The sequence below is a fragment of the Salvia splendens genome, chromosome 21, assembly GCF_004379255.2.
Source record: "Salvia splendens isolate huo1 chromosome 21, SspV2, whole genome shotgun sequence".
NCBI classification, from domain to species: Eukaryota; Viridiplantae; Streptophyta; class Magnoliopsida; order Lamiales; family Lamiaceae; genus Salvia; species Salvia splendens.
In genome coordinates, this window is record NC_056052.1 from 16,965,535 (window position 1) to 16,984,898 (window position 19,364).

General features: G+C 38.7%; 1 protein-coding gene across 1 annotated transcript; it reads left to right on the forward strand.

Moving 5' to 3' along the window:
- The first annotated feature begins 4,758 nt into the window (after nucleotides 1–4,758).
- Nucleotides 4,759–5,433, forward strand: LOC121784297. The gene has a single exon (XM_042182461.1). It carries the CDS (start codon nucleotides 4,759–4,761, stop codon nucleotides 5,431–5,433), a length of 675 nt encoding a protein of 224 aa, XP_042038395.1.
- Nucleotides 5,434–19,364: the final 13,931 nt, after the last annotated feature.

A 19,364-nucleotide genomic window follows, 5' to 3' on the forward strand; every position in this document is an offset into this window, starting at 1 on the left:
TGACAGTGGGTTTTACTGGCCCTCCATCCACAAAGAAGCCTACAAGTTTTGCAAGAGATGCCAGTTGACTGGAGGGATTTCTGCTAGAGATGAGATGCTACAGATCCCCGTAGTAGTGTGTGAAATCTTTGATGTATGGGGATGGATTTCATGGGACCCTTCCCATCGTCGGAAGGGAATCTTTATATCCTGGTGGCAGTGGACTACGTGTCCAAGTGGATAGAGGCTAAAGCCACAAGGACGTGTGAGTCCAAGGAGGTGGCCAAGTTCTTAAAATCGAACATCTTTACCCGGTACGGGGTACCACGAGCCATCATCTCTGATCAAGGAACTCACTTCGTCAACCAGACCATTGAAGCTTTAATGAGAAGATACGACGTCCACCACCGACTGCCCACATCTTACCACCCCCAATCAAATGGCCAAGCTGAAGTGTCTAACCGAGAAATCAAGGCAATTTTGGAGAAGACGGTGAAACCCACAAGGAAAGATTGGAGTCGTCGACTGGAGGATGCGCTCTGGGCATATAGGACCACCTTCAAGACGCCGATCGGAATGTCCCCTTACCGTCTGGTATTCGAAAAAATGTGTCATTTAACTGTGGGAATCTAGCATCAAGCCTTCTGGGCCATCAAAGAAATGAATCTAAATGCTGAGTTCTGTGCTGAAGAAAGAAAATTGCAGCTACAAGAGCTTGAAGACATCCGCCTTGACGCGTACGACTCTGCCATGTGGTATAAAGAAAGGACAAAAATATGGCATGACAAGAACCTCCGAAAGAAGGAGCTCAAGGTGGGACAGAAGGTGTTGCTTTTCCAATCAAGACTCAAGTTGATGCCTGGAAAGTTAAGGTCAAGGTGGAAAGGCCCTATACCGTCGTCGCCATACGAGCAAATGGATCAATCAAACTCCAAGGAAGCGACTCTGATTCGTCTTCCTTTTTGGTGAATGGGCATAGAGTGAAGCCTTACAGAGATTGAACTGAGGTGTGCGTGGTGGACGACGTTCCACTGCTCATGCCCAACCCTCTCCAGTAAAAGCAGGTATAAGGGCTCTCAGTCATTTCCTTGATAGTCTGCTTGATCGAGCAACTAATTTATAAACCTACAAACTGATCAAGTGACATCTTAAGGGCACTCAGTCATTTCCTTGATAGTTTAGTGTTAATATTTTTCGTATTATTAGTTTTAAACACTTAGAAAATTAAAACAATTGGAAAACAAGGAATAACTGATCAAGTGGTTATTATTCGAGTATTCATCTGGATTGACTTGTCCGCTTGATCAGTTGGATACTGGGAGTTTTTGTGGTTTGATGTGGTTTGATTGATCAAGGCAGGGTAATGAAAGGGCACGCCGAATCATTGAAAGTCGCTGAAAGACGAAACGTCGGAGAAGGCCAACTGTTGCGTTGAAAAGTCATGATTGAGTTGGAAGGAGGGAATGAATGCCCTGCCAGCCCTGGCAAGTAGTAGAGACCCCAGCTGGCGTTGGTGCCCAACCCGAGGACAGAGCACGAGGTGGCTGCTCAAGGCGACAATGAATGGAAGCTCCGAATGGAGCAAATGATGACGCAGCTCGTGGAGAACTACCACACCAACAACCTGGTCCTAATGACCAGGGTTGGGACGGCGATGGAGAGGTTGCTGGAAGCCGTTCGCGATCCAGCAAGTGCCGTGGCGAGACAACCAAGCACCAGGCACCCACCACCTCCCTCTGCAAGCTCTCCCCAAGGAAGGCGTACCTCTACCCCACCCAAGCATCCCTCTTCTCAGCCCGGTCAGCAATTCAAGAGGAACTAGTATATCACCCTTACCCAGCTCGTTTGAATTCAAACAATTTCTGTTTTACTTTTGCTTTTGGTCTGTCTATATATATATATATATATATATATTATATATATATATATATATATAATATATATATATATATATATATTATCCGTTTTCACACTTAGTCCAGTGCCCGGGCTAAGTGTGAGAAGTTTATGGATCTTCCCTGCTCTTTTAACTGCCTACGTGTTTTTGTTCTTGTTTTTCTATTTTTCGGCATGCTTTGATTTTTGGCACTATCTCCCACTTAGCCCAGTGTCTGGTCTAAGTGTGAGAAGTTTTCCTTGGTTTGTTCTACCTGTGCCGTTGCCTAACCCTTTTTCCACTGCATCAAGTTGCTCGAGGGCAAGCTAATATGCAGTGGGAGGGGAGAGGGTTATCCTAATTGAAATCATACATGTCCAATTATAAAAAATGCAAACAATTAGATAGAAATAATTAGGGCAGTATGCATGGAATTGGATAAATGAAAGATATGAATGTCTGTGGAAAGAGTAAAGAAAAGGAAACAATATGTTTACATGTGGAAACTTGATTGCTCAACTTGATCAGTTTGAATGACGTAAGTATGAAGGAAATGATCAATTTGAAAACCTTCTGTGAAGCCTCTCTATGTGTGAGTTATAAGCCAAAGACGTAGTTATGGTTTCTAGGGTTTTATCTCCATTTATCATTGTTCTTGGTTTAGTTATGTTAGGCTGAGAATCTTGTGTTACTCCAAACACGTAGTATGACATTTTGATTTCGTGATTTATTCTATGCTCGTTTTTATCTCATGTTCGTTATTACTACTTATTTGATTGAATGAATTTATTACTTTAGGTGCATCTTCAGTGATAATTCTATAGTCTTGATTTAATGTCTCTTTAGCTTGAATTGAGATGGATTGTGGTGGTAATGAATTATGAATTGGAATTGTTTAGATGACAACTTGATAATGGATTTTGATCTTAATTGCAATTGTACTTTGAATCTCGCGCTTCCGTATGGTTCTTAGGATTATTGAATTTGGTTTAAAGAGTAAGTGTTTAGCTATTCTTTGACTAGTTGATGCTTAACATGTTTAGTGCTTGCAGGTTGAATAATTTTAAATTGTCCCGAACGTATGAGATAGAATTGAATGCATAGGATAAAATTGTGTCTTGTTTACAAGTGTTTGGAGTAACAATTGTCTCACAACAATTGTCTCACTTGTGTTAATTTGAATTCAACTTTATTTTTCATTATTTTCAGAAAACAAACTTCAAACAAAAACCTTCATCTTTACTGTTATTTTTATTTATTTGGAGTTAAACGAACTTACCTTCCCTGTGGATCGACACCTTAAATTACTACATACGAAGCTGTACTCTTGCAGTGAAGTGGTAATATTAGGGATAATTTTGTGAACTTGTGTGCCTATCTATTCTGATTTAAAATGGCCTAAAATTACACGCCAAGTTTTGGCGCCGTTGCCGGGGAAGGCAGTTGTTTAATTTTCTATTTTATTTTTATTTAATTTTTTTTATTTTATTTTGTAGGTGCTTAGTTCGTGTTCTTACGGGTGATAGCCATCTACCACGTCTGGACTCGAAGACGAAGGAGTGTTTTATTTGTGGTAGTATCTTTCTAAATCCTTGTGTTTTTTTAGGTTTGCTAGTACACATTCAAGCACACACTTTTTCTAAGACTAACCCCAAAGTTGTCGAGATGTCTCGCTTTCGGTAGAATTGGTATATTTGAGTTGTGCTTGGTTTCTTTTCTGTTGTGTAGGTGTTCTAGAAAATTGAAAACAGAAAAATAAAAAAACAGTGGATGCAAACCAGATCTAAGGGTACACCGCAATTTGGGTTATTGATACATCATAAAAGAGGACAGAATTCAGTTGCGATTGATACACATCAGGACTATCAGAGTCCAGTGAGATAAAATCCAATTTATGAAACAAATTTTGAGACTAGTAGCAGTGATTCAGAAGCTGAGTCGATGGCCGAGAACAATAACAATGCTTCTCCTGTGGAAAAGTTTGGCGATACTGTCAGATCGGGAGTTGATCACCCCGGAAATTTCACCTATGCTACGGATAACATAAGCATCCCACCTCACTACATCAGCTTGGTGAATGGTGGCACCTTGTTCCATGGCCGTGAAGACGAAGAGCCTATAAGCCACCTCAATGCATTCTATGAGTTGACCATGAACCACAGACCTGCGAATGTGCCACATGATAATATCAAGAGAGCTCTCTTTCCTTTTTCGTTGAGAGACTAAGCACGAGAGTGGTACGACTCACTTCCGGGGTACAATGTGGCGACCTTTGAAGATCTGAAATCCAAGTTTCTCCTGGAATATAATTCACCAATGAAGATCGAGAGATTGAGGGATGCCATCACATCTTTTCGGCAGCAAGATGATGAATCTTTTATTGAAGCATGGAAAAGGTTTACTGAGATGTTGAGAAAGTGTCCCAGCCATGGTCTTGCTCCTGGTCTTGATCTTGTCAAATTTTACCAAGGCTTAAACAATGAAAGCATGGGACTTATAAATGCAAGTACTGGTGGAGATCTTGATAATAAGACACATGAGGAAGTGAGGACCTTGTTTCTAAAACTAGCAGATAATCAAAGAAACTGGTACAATCCAAGGAGAGTGGTTGAGAAGAAAGGAAATACCTTCGGAGCTTCAGTAGAATCTGAAAGAATCACAGCGGTTGAGGCACAACTAGCTAATATTAGCACCCAAATGACATCGGTGGTTAAAACAGTATCTTCCATGCAGCTGAACCCACAACCTCAAATTGTTGCAATGGTTAATGTGGACTGTGTCAAGGTGTGCATCACACAGAACCTAAGAAGAGCAAGTCCAGTATTCCTAACGACATTCCACCGCCTCCATATCCATTCACGAAAAAGAAGCGAGTGCGGCCAGAAAAGAGTTTGGAGTGGATGATGAATGTGATTAGAAAGGTGAATGTAGACATCTCATTGGTGGATCTTTTCACCAATTTCCCGAGATTCTCCAAGTTCTTCAAAGACATGATGGCGAACAAGGAGAAACTTCAGGATGAGGGGATTGTGGCATTGAGCACGAATTGCTCACAGCTGATATCTGGAATCATGCCGACGAAGAGAAGAGATCCAGGAGGTTGCATCATACCATGTGAAATTGGTAACTTGATTTTCACAAAGTGTTTATTGGACCAAGGTTCAGGGATCTCACTGATGGCATTGAAAACTGCTCGTGCCATTGGTTTGGAGGAAAGAATGGAGCCTATCGACATCACTCTACAATTGGCTGACCACTCCATAGTGAAGCCCACTGGAATTATTGAGGATGTCTTGGTTAAAATCGATAAGTTCATCATCCCCATTGATTTTATTGTGCTCGACATGCTAGAAGATAGAGAAGTGCCAATTTTGTTTGGTAGACCATTTCTAGCAACGGGAGATGTATTGCTTGGAGCAAAGGATAAATCTGTTACATTCAGAATTAATGGTGAGCAACTGACCATCAATGTTGAGAAGACATGTGTTGGTGGTGATAGTGTTGAGATGGCCTATGTTGGTGGTGATAGTGGTAAGGAAGCAAGAGAGGTGGTCACACTAGAGAGTCCGAAAGTGTAGACCGAGGATGAAGAAGGTCGAGCCAACGACTATAAAAAAGGCGCTGATTGGGAAAGAGTCGCCCAACCCACCCACCCATAAACTTCACAATAACAGTGGAGTATCTTTATACCCACCTTATATTTGTCTTCTACCTTGGGGACAATGTAGAATTTAAGTTTGGGGAGGGTTGAAATTCTGAATTCTGTGTGTGCATGTAGAATGATTTCCTATGGATTGTTACTTGTTGGGAGTCACTAAGTGTTGTCACTTACTTGTTTCTGGAGAACAAGGAGTCTTACTTGTTAATTTAGGAAAGAGTATTGTTCTTTGGTGTCCGATTTCTTGAGCTAAGGAGAGAGAATTATTTCGGTTTTGAAAAATGAGTTAAAAAATCTATATGGTTAATTTGCATAATTTGAGTAGTACTTGAATATATTTTGTTGATGTCGATGCACAAAAATGATCTAGGCATTAGGACTAAAAGCTTCATTGCCAAAATATCACATGTCTGACCCTAAATGAACCCCTAGCGAGCCAGTTTGAGCCTTATAGCCTAATTTCTTTGTTAAAATTTTGAAGTCACTATACTAGCCTACATGATATATCCTTTTGTTAGCCCTTCATTTCAGTCCTTGTCACTAAAATTGAGGTGCTAGCACATCTTTGGGTAGTTGTTGTTGGTGGCAAGAAAAAATGTCATAAGTTTAGATGCTTGTTATGTAATATCCAATTTATGCTTGAGAAATAAAGTGCAAAGTTGCTAAAGAAAGAAAGAAAGAAAAGAGGCAGCTTGTTCATAGAGAAAAAGCCAAGGCAAAAAAAAACTCAAATTAGTGCTCGAAAGAAAGAAAAAAAAAGTAGTAGTTTGTTATGTTGTAAAATCTTAAGTTTGGGGGTGGTGAGCAGTGGAAATTTCATGCTTAATTATTATGAAGCTTTGAGAGATGTTGTCCTATGGGATGTGATAGTATTCTTGATTTTGGTTGAATGAGCTACTAACCAAATTTGATATCCTACCTTAACCAAAAGCCTCATTACAACCACAAATAAAGACCTTTTGATTTGTGCAAAGGTATTGACATTTTGTTGATGAGTTCTGCTTTGAATTTTGTGAAAAGACCAAATAGATTTAAAATAGAGAATAGCCGAATGAAATTCTTTTGAAGATTTAGCAACGATGGTTTGAGACACTAGAGTCATTGCTTGGACTTGGATTGCTTGTTGGATAACTAGATTTTAGGGAGCTGGTTTGTGTTCATACTTTTATTCTAACTCATGTTCAAAGGAGAATGTGGAGTTAGCTTAGGTAATCTCTTGACTTGTGAGAGTTTTTATGCTATGAATTTGGGGATTTAATGAGTCTCGTCATGATTTGAAAACCTTTGTGCTTGAATGCTTATCTTACTCGAGGACGAGCAAAACTTAAGTTTGGGGTATTTGATGTAAATCAAATAATATTAATTCTACTCAAAGATTTCTCCTAATTTATATATGAAAATCATCTATCAATTAATTATTGAAGTTTAATTATTATATATTAATTGATGTATTTACATGTAGAGTGGATTATGTGTGGTACAAAGCTTAAATATTGAAAGACTAATTTTGAGTTTTATTTGTTTTGGGCAGCAAACTAGATAAGTGGGCCTATCAACTATTAAAAAAAAGGAAAAGAAGCACAATGACTTGAAGGAGGCGTGACCTATTAAGGAAAGAAGAAGAAAAAGATATAAAAAGGGGAGAAAAAGGGACGCCACTGGGGAGAGAGGAGACGGAGAAATATTTGTTGAGAAGGCAGCAGATAGCGGCAGAGAGGACCAGGGACGCCATCTTTTTGGAGAAAAACTGCATAGAGAAATTGAAAGGAGAAAATTCCAGCCATCATCCACTCCAAATTTACTCTATGGTTTCTAGGGTTTTATCTCCATTTATCATTGTTCTTGGTTTAGTTATGTTAGGCTGAGAATGTTGTGTTACTCCAAACACGCAGTATGACATTTTTATTTCGTGATTTATTCTTTGCTCGTTTTTATCTCTTGTTCGTTATTACTACTTATTTGATTGAATGAATTTATTACTTTAGGTGCATCTTTAGTGATAATTCTATAGTCTTGATTTAATGCCTCTTTAGCTTGAATTGAGATGGATTGTGGTGGTAATGAATTATCAATTGGAATTGTTTAGAGGACAACTTGATAATGGATTTTGATCTTAATTGCAATTGTACTTTGATTCTCGTGCTTCCGTAGGGTTCTTAGGATTATTAAATTTGGTTTAAAGAGTAAGTGTTTAGCTATTCTTTGACTAGTTGATGCTTAGCATGTTTAGTGCTTGCAGGTTGAATAATTTTAAATTGTCCCGAACGTATGAGATAGAATTGAATACATAAGATAAATCCGTGTCTTGTTTACAAGTGTTTGGAGTAACAATTGTCTCACTTGTGTTAATTTGAATTCAACTTTATTTTTCATTATTTTCAGAAAACATACTTCAAACAAAAACCTTCATCTTTACTGTTATTTTTATTTATTTGGAGTTAAACGAACTTACCTTCCCTGTGGATCGACACCTTAAATTACTACATACGAAGCTGTACTCTTGTAGTGAAGTAGTAATATTAGGGATAATTTTGTGAGCTTGTGTGCCTATCTATTCAGATTTAAAAAGACCTAAAATTACACGCCAAAAACTGCACAAGTAGTAAGGACTAAAGGCATTAGGACTTAACCATTTGAGCCATTTCTTCTTTCGTTTCACAAACCCGCCTCCTCAAACAAGGCACCCCCTAGAAAACCACGTTGAGCCTGTATACACTTTTACCTGTCTTTTGAAACCGAAACCCCCATTTTTACACATTTCGATAAGTACGTGAGAAAAAGGGGTCGAGAGATGAATTATTTCAAAAGAAAAGGGCATAGCAATAGAAAAGCCAAAATAAATGGTAATCGGGTTGAACACGTTAGTCAGTCAGGTTGATCGGTTAAGTTGATCAGTTAAAATATATATATATAGGGTCTTCATCTACCAAAAGAAGCGCTTAAGTATAAAAATACAGGCCAAATCTGGAGCGGATGATCTGTTTATGAACGGCCACGATTTGATGTTGTCAACGATTTTTATAGGTCATAATAATGTCGAATTGAGGCATAAAAGGGTAATTTGGGTACTAAAAATTTAATTAAACCGCCGTTTCGTTTTTTAACGCGGAATTCATGGGATCATTACTCCACACGCCATCAACCTGATTCCTCAGTTCCCGCTCCATTGAATTCATCTCCCCCCCCCCCCCCCAATATATCTACTCCACCACAAAAAACCCTAGTCACTAAATCAACAACTACTTCTAGGCATACGAAGCGGCAAAAATATACAAAGCTCCAAGCATTAATCGTTTCGAACTAAGATTCATCGGCTACTACACATAAAGCGGTCACCCACAATAATCGTTTCAGCCCAGAAAAACCTATCCCGTTTCCAGAAGGAGATGAACAAGGAGAGCCAACAGTCAAATACAACAATGGTGAATACTCGAGCATCTGGATCTTCAACTCATGACGGAAAAGGTTAGATGTTTGTAGTATCTCATGACTTACATCCCACAAAATCATTCAAAGCTATAACGTCGTTTTTTTTGTTTACCTAGTGTATCAGAGAACAAACACTAAAAAAAAGCCACCGCGGATCCCTAAAGCTCAGACGGGTAAATAGATTTCACCTTCTAGTTTTTTTATGCATGTACTTTTGTTTCGATTTGGAAGCTAGTATGTAATTGTCAATTTTTGTTTCATAAGAAAAAGGCGAAACTGCATCCAAACCAACAACTGAAGCAAGCGATGCTATACATGCCATAAACCCAGGTTAAAATTATCTATTTGTTACATTCATGTAGCGCTGCTCTTTAAAAAATAAAAAATAAGTATGCCATAAACTGGAAAAAGGTTCTGGAATAACATGCATATTTAAATGCTTATTATGACCAAAATTATCTATATGGTTTTATGACTTCGATAATCGCATATTATGACCCAAAAATGTTCATTGAATTGTTTAAATATTATCAATGTATGATTTAAACGTATGACCCAAATACAGGTTGTGCTTACCAAACTTGAGCATATGTTTTCATGACCTACATATTCACTTAGTATGGCCCAAAATGAAAAATAAGTATGATTAAAATATGTATGTTATAATTGTGTGACGTATTAAATGCTTATTATGACCAAAATTATCTATATGGTTTTATGACTTCGATAATCGCATATTATGACCCAAAAATGAAAAATAAGTATGATTAAAATATGTATGTTATAATCGTGTGACGTATTAAATGCTTATTATGACCAAAATTATCTATGTGGTTTTATGACTTCGATAATCACATATTATGACCCAAAAATGTTCATTGAATTGTTTAAATATTATCAATGTCTAATTTAAACGTATGACCCAAATACAGGTTGTGCTTACAAAACTTGAGCATATGTTTTCATGACCTACATATTCACTTAGTATGGCCCAAAATATTTTTAATACATTTGGTGTAATTGTTGGAGAAATCTTCGACCTTGCTAATACATGGCAGCCATGTCTAGCTTTGAATATAACTGTAATATAATTTATCTATTATTTAGCTATTTTCCATTATATAAATAATTCGATTCGATAACCCTCATGAATTGCAGGGTGATCTCGCAAGAAGACTCGGTATGAAACAAGGAAAAAGTACTAACATAAATGAAATTCAAAATTGTGTTGTTACACCACAGGATGGAGTAAACAAGGTAATTCTAGTGTAATAATAGTTTAACCTTATTGATTACTGCTACAAATATGTTACTAAAATGACCATATCGTACAATATGTAACAAATATTTTTGTACATCATTGACATACGTACACATTCATTAATATTAATATTTATTTGAGTCTGTAGCGGAGATTAGTAGCTTCACGGCTATAGGAAGGATTCAAAGCTGCAACACTGAAAAATCAGTTATAAGTGTTGGTTCTGGAGCAGCAAGTTTGTGTGCATCAAAGGTAAATGTCAAAATTTAAAAAGTCATTAAAAAACTATAGGTACTGCAATGTTTGTTGAGTTTCTATATATATGTTGATATATATGTTTGTTACAGAGTGAGAACCAGGAATGCAACACAATAATTGGTACATCATTTAACGGTAGTAGCGTTGCATCACATCAGACGGGTATAGAAAAGGTACAAACAATGTAGATATATATTCTTGTATGTACCCATTTTTAACCAAATATCAGGCATAACAACATCATCCACATATTATTACACTGATTAATATGTACTGAATTATAAATAGGAAGGAACTATCAATGTGGAAGAGATTGTAAAATCAGCCGTGGCTGACTACATGGAAGGCGGTGGTGATGATGCTGCTGATCAATTTTATTCAGAGGCTTCAGGAACGAAAACGAAAACAAACTGCTTAAATAGCCAAGAGAACGAATCCGCGCTCTCACTACAAAGCAAACCAGCTCCAAAGGACTCTAATCAAATGGTTGTCCTTACCAGTGAACGGAGCGAAAATCATTGAGTACCTTCAAGGAAACATAAAATAGTATTAAAAGATTTACACGTGTATAATGATATATAAAATAATATGTCATAATAAACACAAATCGTAGCATAACAGATAAATGCATCAATTTTAATAAAAAACTTCTACCTATTAATTGAGTACGTAGTATCAAACGAAACGATGTCACCAAATTGCAAGAAATTCATCTTGGCCATAGGATCACACCAGAATAAATGAATTAGACGACTACAGGAATCAACTTCATACTCGTACGTGAAGGCATCACAATTTTCCTTCTTCTTCTTCAACTCATCTATAATCATTTGGGCGTGATATCCTTCAGCGTATCTTCTGATGTCCCGTGTGTAGTTACGGATGTCCAACACAGTACACCCAACATACTCATAACCGCCCATCAATTCAGTCAACAGCTTGAAAGTGAGACCGGCTTAGATTATTCTCTGCAATCTTTCCTTCTTGACACTCCCCCTCAAGTTGAGCAACGACATCTCCGATGTTCAACTTGCCTAGAACTTCCTTGAAGACTTTGGTGTTGACTACCTTGGTTAAGATGTCTGCCCATTGTTGTTCGGACTTGACAAATGGAAGCTCAATAACTCCCTCGTCTAGTTTCTCCTTGATGAAGTGACGATCGACTTCAACATGTTTGGTTCGATCATATTGAACTGGATTTCCGGAGATACTGATTGTTGCCTTGTTGTCGCAGTATAGTCGCCTACTTTGGGTAGGTGGAAAACTCATTTCTGAAAGTAACCTTCGTAGCCATAAGATTTCCGTTATGCCACTTTTTACTCCTTGAAATTTGGCCTCCACACTACAAAGCTACTACTTTCTGTTTTTTACTCCTCCACGTCACTAAGTTTCCTCCAAGAAAAGTAAAGTACCCTGTTGTAGACCTTCTATCATTTGGATTGCTTGCCCAATCAGCATATGTGTATCCATCAATCTCTAAATGTTCCTTCTTCTCAAGGAATATCTCATATCCAGTTGTGCCTTTCAAATAGCGTACGATCCTCAATGCTACCTCCATGTGACTTTCTTGGGGTTGGTGCATGAACTGGCTTACTAGCCCAACAGCATGGGCTATGTCTGGCCTAGTATGTGCGAGGTAGATCAATTTTCCAACCAGGCGTTGGTACTTTCCCCGATTAGTCATCTTGCTTCCTTCTTCAATCCTGAATCCATGATTTACTATGATTGGGGTTTCTGCCGGTTTACACTCAAGTAGACCAGTCTCTGTCAATAGATCTAGGACGTACTTTCTTTGTCGAAGGAATATGCCATACTTTGATCTCAGGATCTCAATTCCTAGGAAGTATTTCATTACTCTTAGATCTTTCATCTCGAATTCTTGAAACAAGCTTCTCTTCAAATTCTCAATTTCTTCCTCATCGTCTCCAGTGATAATCATATCATCAACATAGATGATTTAACACGTGATCTTGTCACCTCTTTTCTTCAAGAACAGTGTGTGGTAAGAGTTGCTTTGTTTGAATCCAGCGGAAGTCATAGCCTGACAGAACCTTCCAAACCATACTCTAGGGGATTGCTTGAGTCCGTAGAGAGTTCTCTTCAATTTGCAGACTTCTCCATTTTTTAACTCTCCAGAGTATCCAGGAGGAGCTTCCATGTATACTTCCTCATTATTTTTTAGTTCTATATGTAGAAAAGCATTAGTCACATCAAATTGGTGTAACGGTCAGTCCTTGCATGCATCCACGGAAAGTAGCACCCTTACAGTGCTCATCTTGGTGACCGGGGAGAAGCTCTCATCATAGTCTATCACATAGGTCTGAGTGTATCCCTTTGCTACCAACATAGTATAGTCCTTGGTGCTCAGTGCCATGCCCAATTATCTTCCCCGTCTTCGTATCCTCTAAAACGCAGAATTGAGGCTGCATTAGTAAGTTGCAATTAAGTTCTCTCGTCACTTGACTAACATATATCAGTTTGTGAGACAACGAAGGAACATATAGACAGTTAGATAGCTTCAATTCAGGAAAAATAGTAACTGGGCCTGCTCCTTGGACATGTGTCAAATCCCCACTCGCAGTTTGTATATAAGATTTTTGTGTGGTGGAAAAATTGGAAAAATCTGAGGCATCATAAGACATGGTATCGGTGGCTCCACAATCAAATATCCAGTGGGCAGTTTTTTCTTGATTTTCGGGGATAGTTGGCAAATCGGCTAATGCTTGGAAGGCATTTCTACACTCAATATTGGGCTAAGTGTCAAAAATTCCAATATTTGTGGTCTCTAAACATGATCTTAATTTCCCAAGGGGCCCTTTCTGCAAATTCATAGACTTTTGGGGTATAGATTGACACATAAAAGGCATAGAGGGTCGGAAATTATATTTTGGAAAATTTTAGGGTTCAGTTTCGCATAAATGGCATATATTGGGTATTTTTGAAGGGTTTAGAAAATGTGAGGGGTTTATATCACAAAACCCCTATTTACCTCCTGAAACCCTCGCCGCCACCGTCAATCCACGTCCGACCTCTGCTTGTTGCACTTCGTCCCCTCTTTGGTTTTCGATCGTCATCACTGATGAGACCGACGACATGTTGCTGCCTGCCAGAACACCTCCGCCGTTTGGAGGTGGTTCGATAATAGTAGCATCGGAATCCCAGCCTCCTCATGCCACTACCACCGCTGCCCTTCCGCCACCGCCTCGATTCTGGTTCCGATTGGCCGCCCTCGCTGCCCTAGTCTTCTTCATTTCATGCCATAATTCAGGATATCCGATTAGGAGAAAGCATCCCTCTTTGGTGTGTTTCTTTCCTCCACAATGAGAGCAAGTAAGCCTTCTCTTGTCTTCTTCTCCTGTTCGGCTGCGATTTGTGGCATTTGAGGAGTAGCCGGGTGGTGGTGGCCGGTTTACGGTGGCTAATCCAGCGCCGATGCCTCTTGATGAGGCTCGTTTCATGCATTTGTTCTATGATAAAACTACATCAAATTCTATAAACTAACAACCATTTTTTAGCCAGGTGTGTGTGAAAACCGTCATATTCAGAAGAATGAACAAATCATGTGAGCGGATGAGCGGATCAAGGAAAGAGGTCAAAAACTGCAGCATTGAGCTGATCAAGTCAGGAATTAAATGGAACCAGCAGGAGTTCCGCATGGAAGATAGAGCTCAAGACCCCATTTCAGAGATGATGGTACCCTAGGGATCAAAGCCCTACCCCTCTCTATATAAAGGAAGCCCAATACCAGAAGAAGGGAGTCCCAGCCAATGGTGAAAATGGGGTCTCAAACGTGCTTAGTTAGAACATCTTTAGGAATTCAGCTCTCTTCTAGGGCTGAAATTAGAGCTATTTTACTTCATTTTCTTGATTCCTGTTGCACACACACACTTGGTCCTAGTTTAGTTTAGTTTGGTTGGCGTTTGGTGTTGGTTTTTAGTTTTAAGCTCTCGGTTCTGTTATTTCACTCTGAGAAGTGGTGATGAAACACTATACTGCTTTCGTAGTTTGTTTCCAGTTTACTTTTGATGTTATTGACCTCTGGTGTTTTGTTTGATCTAGTAAATTTGATGCTATGTTTTCATTTCCAGCTGATGTCCTCTGTTTCATGCATGATGCTTCTAATTTGCTTTCGGTTTCCTTTTTATGTTGCATGTCTTAGCTCAAAAATGTCTTGTTTTGTTTTGATTTGGTCAGATCTGATGTTTTATTTTTGAAAGTTCTTAGGATGTTCAGATCTAGTAGTTTATGTTTCATTTCTGCATGATCATGGGTTAGTTTCTTGTTTACGTAGTCGTAGCTTAGATCTTAGGAGTAGATTTAATTTTATGTGTTGTTATGATGTTTCATCTTCCGTAGATTTTCAGATATGTTCTTTACTCTGTTTCCCATGTTGATTTGGTGAAGAAGATGAAGTTGTTAAAAAGTTTTTACTTTATCGTACACTTTGCAGGGGACTGACAGTCCCCCGTTTATGTTGTTTGTCCATTTATGGAAAGTTTAGTTAAGTTGATCAATTAGATTAGTCAAGCTTTCATGAGTTGATCAGTTTAGTTGGTTTAGTTTCTCAAATCAAGTAATTTAACTTAACCCACCCCCTAGAAAGCGTGGAAGCATTCATCCCCAAGTCGTGTCTGAAGGGGTTGGCAGCGGAAGCGTGCATCAAATTGATCACATAATAATTCTGATCTATTTAGTAGATTATTTAGACAAAATCTATTCGCGTAATTATCACATGTAGCATGCTCATAACTTGAATTTAATCATGCTTTAATTGAAACCTAAAATACGCTTACTACGAAGTTAGCCAATTTACCTCGTTAATTCTCCAAAGAATCGAAGTTGGCTAGCGCCTTCTCCACATGAAGATCTTGACAACTAAACCACAGATCATCTGACTGGTTCCCGGACTGTACGCTGATATCAGTATGGGCTGATCTCACCAGAATACTAGGACTTAAATAAAGAAGATGAAAACTGCTCACGGAGGGAACTGAAAAATCGTCCCTCTTGTGGAAGGAGAGGGGGATGAAAATATGGAGAAAATATTAAGTGTATTTTCTGTCTCCTTTATTCTCCTATTTATATTAAGTCACATATTTGGCCCAGTCAGGGATCTATGGAAGAATTTGGATATGGCCTTCTCCAATTAGTTTTTTACTAATCAAGTTGAACCCACAATTTAATATAATCTTATACTGGAATATTACGAGCAGCCACTACAGAAGTAATATTGCACTGCCCATCCAAATCTGAAATTACAAGTATTTCGGGTTTCTATTTGTTTGTCGTTCATTTCCCGCGCTTAAGATAGAAACGTTCATTAATTAATTAATGTCTGCTATGAACTTAATTAATTAACATATTATTAACTCCAAGAGTGGAATTAGCAAGAAACGTTTATTTATTATTCATAGAGTAATCAAACTCCAACTAGCTATGTTCCGAATAATAAAACCTTGTTTCAAGATCCTCTTGTGGACGTTATCAAACGAGACTCACCTCGCGCACGATTCAATATAATAGCAATCCTAGCACCGCTAGATATCAATCACCACTACCCAATATACTAGGATTCTTAGGATGCGAAAAACCCGCAACATTTGGTAATTCAAAGTAGTGCATAACCAATACCGTATGCTCAATGCTAACTTACATTGATTAAGAAATTAATTATCAAGACCTCGTCTTTCAGTAGATAGCATAAATACTGGTCTCACTGTTAGATCCAATTCAGTGCTATACCACACCAATGTCATCTTATTTCAGTAAGGCTTAGAAATATGCGGACTGACATTGCAACCTTTCACGATAGGTAGTCTAGGCCTATCTGGGTTGTGAAATTCTTATTTTTCTTTGTTCAGAACTGCCGTGTTACCTTAAAGTGGACGACGCCCACAACCGGTCTACTAAAACAAAGACTTAGACTTTGTTACGTTACTTATACATTTAAATATGTAATAAAATTCATTAAATGTAAAACGTAACAACATTATGACAAAAATAATCTGTTGCATCCATTGGAAAATAAAATATAGAGTTTTACAGTATTCTAGTATACAAACTCTAACAATCTCCCACTTATACTCAAAACAGCTTTCGAGTATACAAAATAAATGTGCACTACGTTTTAATTCTCCCACTTATACTGAAAGCGAGTTGAGGTCTTGAATGAGTCGAAGTCCCATCCCTTCAACATGGCGCTCGAACGGTTTCACCGCTAATGCCTTTGTAAAAGGATCTGTCAGGTTGTTCTCTAACGCAATCTTGACCACTTATATGTCTCCTCTCTGCGCTATATCTCTAATGATATGATACTTCCTCTCTATGTGTTTGCTCGCTTTGTGAGCCCGTGGTTCTTTCGAGTTTGCCACAACACCAGAATTGTCACATTAAATGGTGATGCTGTTGGGCAGATTCGTAACCACACCTAAGTCCATAAGGAAGTTCTTGAACCATACAGCCTCTTTTGCAGCCTCCGAAGCGGCCACATACTCGGCTTCCATGGTAGAGTCCGTGATGCACTTTTGCTTCACACTCTTCCAAATTACGACTCCACCTCCTAAGGTGAACACATATCTAGAAGTAGATTTTCTCGAGACCTGATCAGCTTGAAAATTCGAGTTAGTATATCCCAAAGGACAGCGCTCGGCTGCATTGTAAACTAGAGCATAACCCTTAGTCCGTTTAAGGTACTTGAGTATGTTCTTTATGGAAGTCCAATGTCCTTGGCCCGGATTCGACTGATATCTTGCCACCATGCCAATAGCAAAGTAAATATCAGGCGTTGTACAAAGCATAACATACATGAGACTACCAACTGCCGAAGCATATGGTACCTTTCTCATCCCTTCTATCTCAGATGGCGTTTTGGGCACATCTCTTGAGATAGATGAATGCCATGTCTAAAAGGTAAGAAACTTTTCTTGGCATCTTGCATGCTAAAGCGACTAAGTACAGTGTTGATGTAAGGTTCTTGAGATAAGCACAACGTCCTCTTCTCACGATTCCGAAGAACCTTGATCCCAAGGATGTGTCCCGCGTCTCTCATATCCTTCATCTCGAACTGGTTTGACAACCAAGTTCGTACTGATGACAACATCTTTTTATTGCTTCCAATTAGAAGAATGTCATCTACATATAAAACTAAGAACACAACATTTCCCTTTTCAACCTTCTTGTAGATGCAGCTTTCATTTGAGCACTTTTTAAATCCAAACTTATGAACAATCTGTTCGAAACACTGGTTCCATGATCTAGATGCTTGCTTGAGGCCATAAATGGCCATCTTAAGCTTCCAAACCATGTGTTTCTTAAGCAGTGAAGTTAGCTCGTCAAGAGCCATTTCGCTGCTGGGCTTATGATTCATTACAAAGTCTTCCTCTAAAAATGTCGCGTGTGTACTCACAATGACTTTCTTGTCCCAGAGACTATAGAATTCATAAGTTTTCGTTCCTCTAGGGTACCCTATAAACACACATACATTCGTCCTTGATCTTAGCTTAGTTGGATCATTTTCCAATACATGAGTCGGGCAACCCCAAATCTTGAGATGTGCTAGATTAGGCTTGCGCCCAGTCCACAACTCATAAGGAGTAGTAGGAACGAATTTTGTCCCCAAAATGAAATAGGTACCCGTGCATAACTCATCATCGACCGGACCATGTTCAACAAGGTCCTATTCCTTCTTTCAGCCACACCATTCTGTTGGGGCGTGCCCGGCGCGGTCAGTTGGGATTTAATTCTCGTCACCGATAAGTAGTCCAAAAACTCAGCACTGAGGTACTCGCCTCCGCGATCAGATCACAGACTTTTGATACTCTTTCCATGATACGTCTCCACATATGCCTTAAACTCTTTGAACTTGTCAAAAGATACAGACTTGTGGCGCATCAAATAGACATATCCAATTTTCGAGAAGTCATCAATAAATGTGATGAAGTATCAAAAACCGCCTCTTACCTCGGTCAACATTGGTCCACACACATCTGTATGAACGAGCTCAAGTACTTCCTTGGCCCTATTGTCCTTAGCCCTAAAAGGCCTCTTGGTCATCTTGCCTTCCAAGCATGATTCGCACGTATGAAACGACTCCTTCTCTAGACCTTTGATAAGGTCTTGGTCCACAAGAGAATGGATCATTCTTTCATTGGCATGACCAAGTCTAAGGTGCCATAAGTACGTTTCGTTCATTGAACTTGAAAGTTCTTTTCTTTTCCTTGAAATTTTCGATGTTGTATTGAGTTCTGATTTGTGATTATTAAACTGTGTAGACGTGATTGTGTACAGATTATTTTCCATGATACCACGACAGATATAAGAACCATCTTTCTTAACAACGCAATTGTCATTAAAAGAAATCGAATATCCATCAAAAACCAATTTATAAACTGAAATTAATTTTTTTCTAAAAGAAGGTATAAACAAAACATTCTTCAAAATAAAAAATCTATCACTACTAAAACGCAAATAAACGTCTCCCACTGCCACGGCCGCCACTTTAGTAGCGTCGCCCAGCTCGACCTCGATCTCACCATCGTATAGCCGTCTTGTCACCTGCATTAAGTCGGGATAAAAACAAATATGATCGGTAGCTCTAGTGTCAATAACCCAAGTATGAGTAGATGTCGAAGTCAAAACATGACTCGACCACTAGTGTCACGACCACAACTCCCTAGTACTAGTGAGCGTAGCTATTTCGTGACTAAAATAATCTTATCAATCATGAATTTAACATAAGTGAAATAATCAACTCGAGATAATAGTTTTCGAAGGCGAATGGGTACATAGTCAAAATGAAATCAGAGTAACGAGGCCAGAGTCATAAATTCCTAGAACAAAATTCTACTGCAGCGGAAGAGTCCAAGATAAAATAGTATGTATGAAGACATACTACTTTGGGCTAC

Coding starts and splice junctions, on each gene's coding strand:
- LOC121784297 (XM_042182461.1), top strand. CDS start 4,759: ATGAATGTGATTAGAAAGGTGAATGTAGACATCTCATTGGTGGATCTT.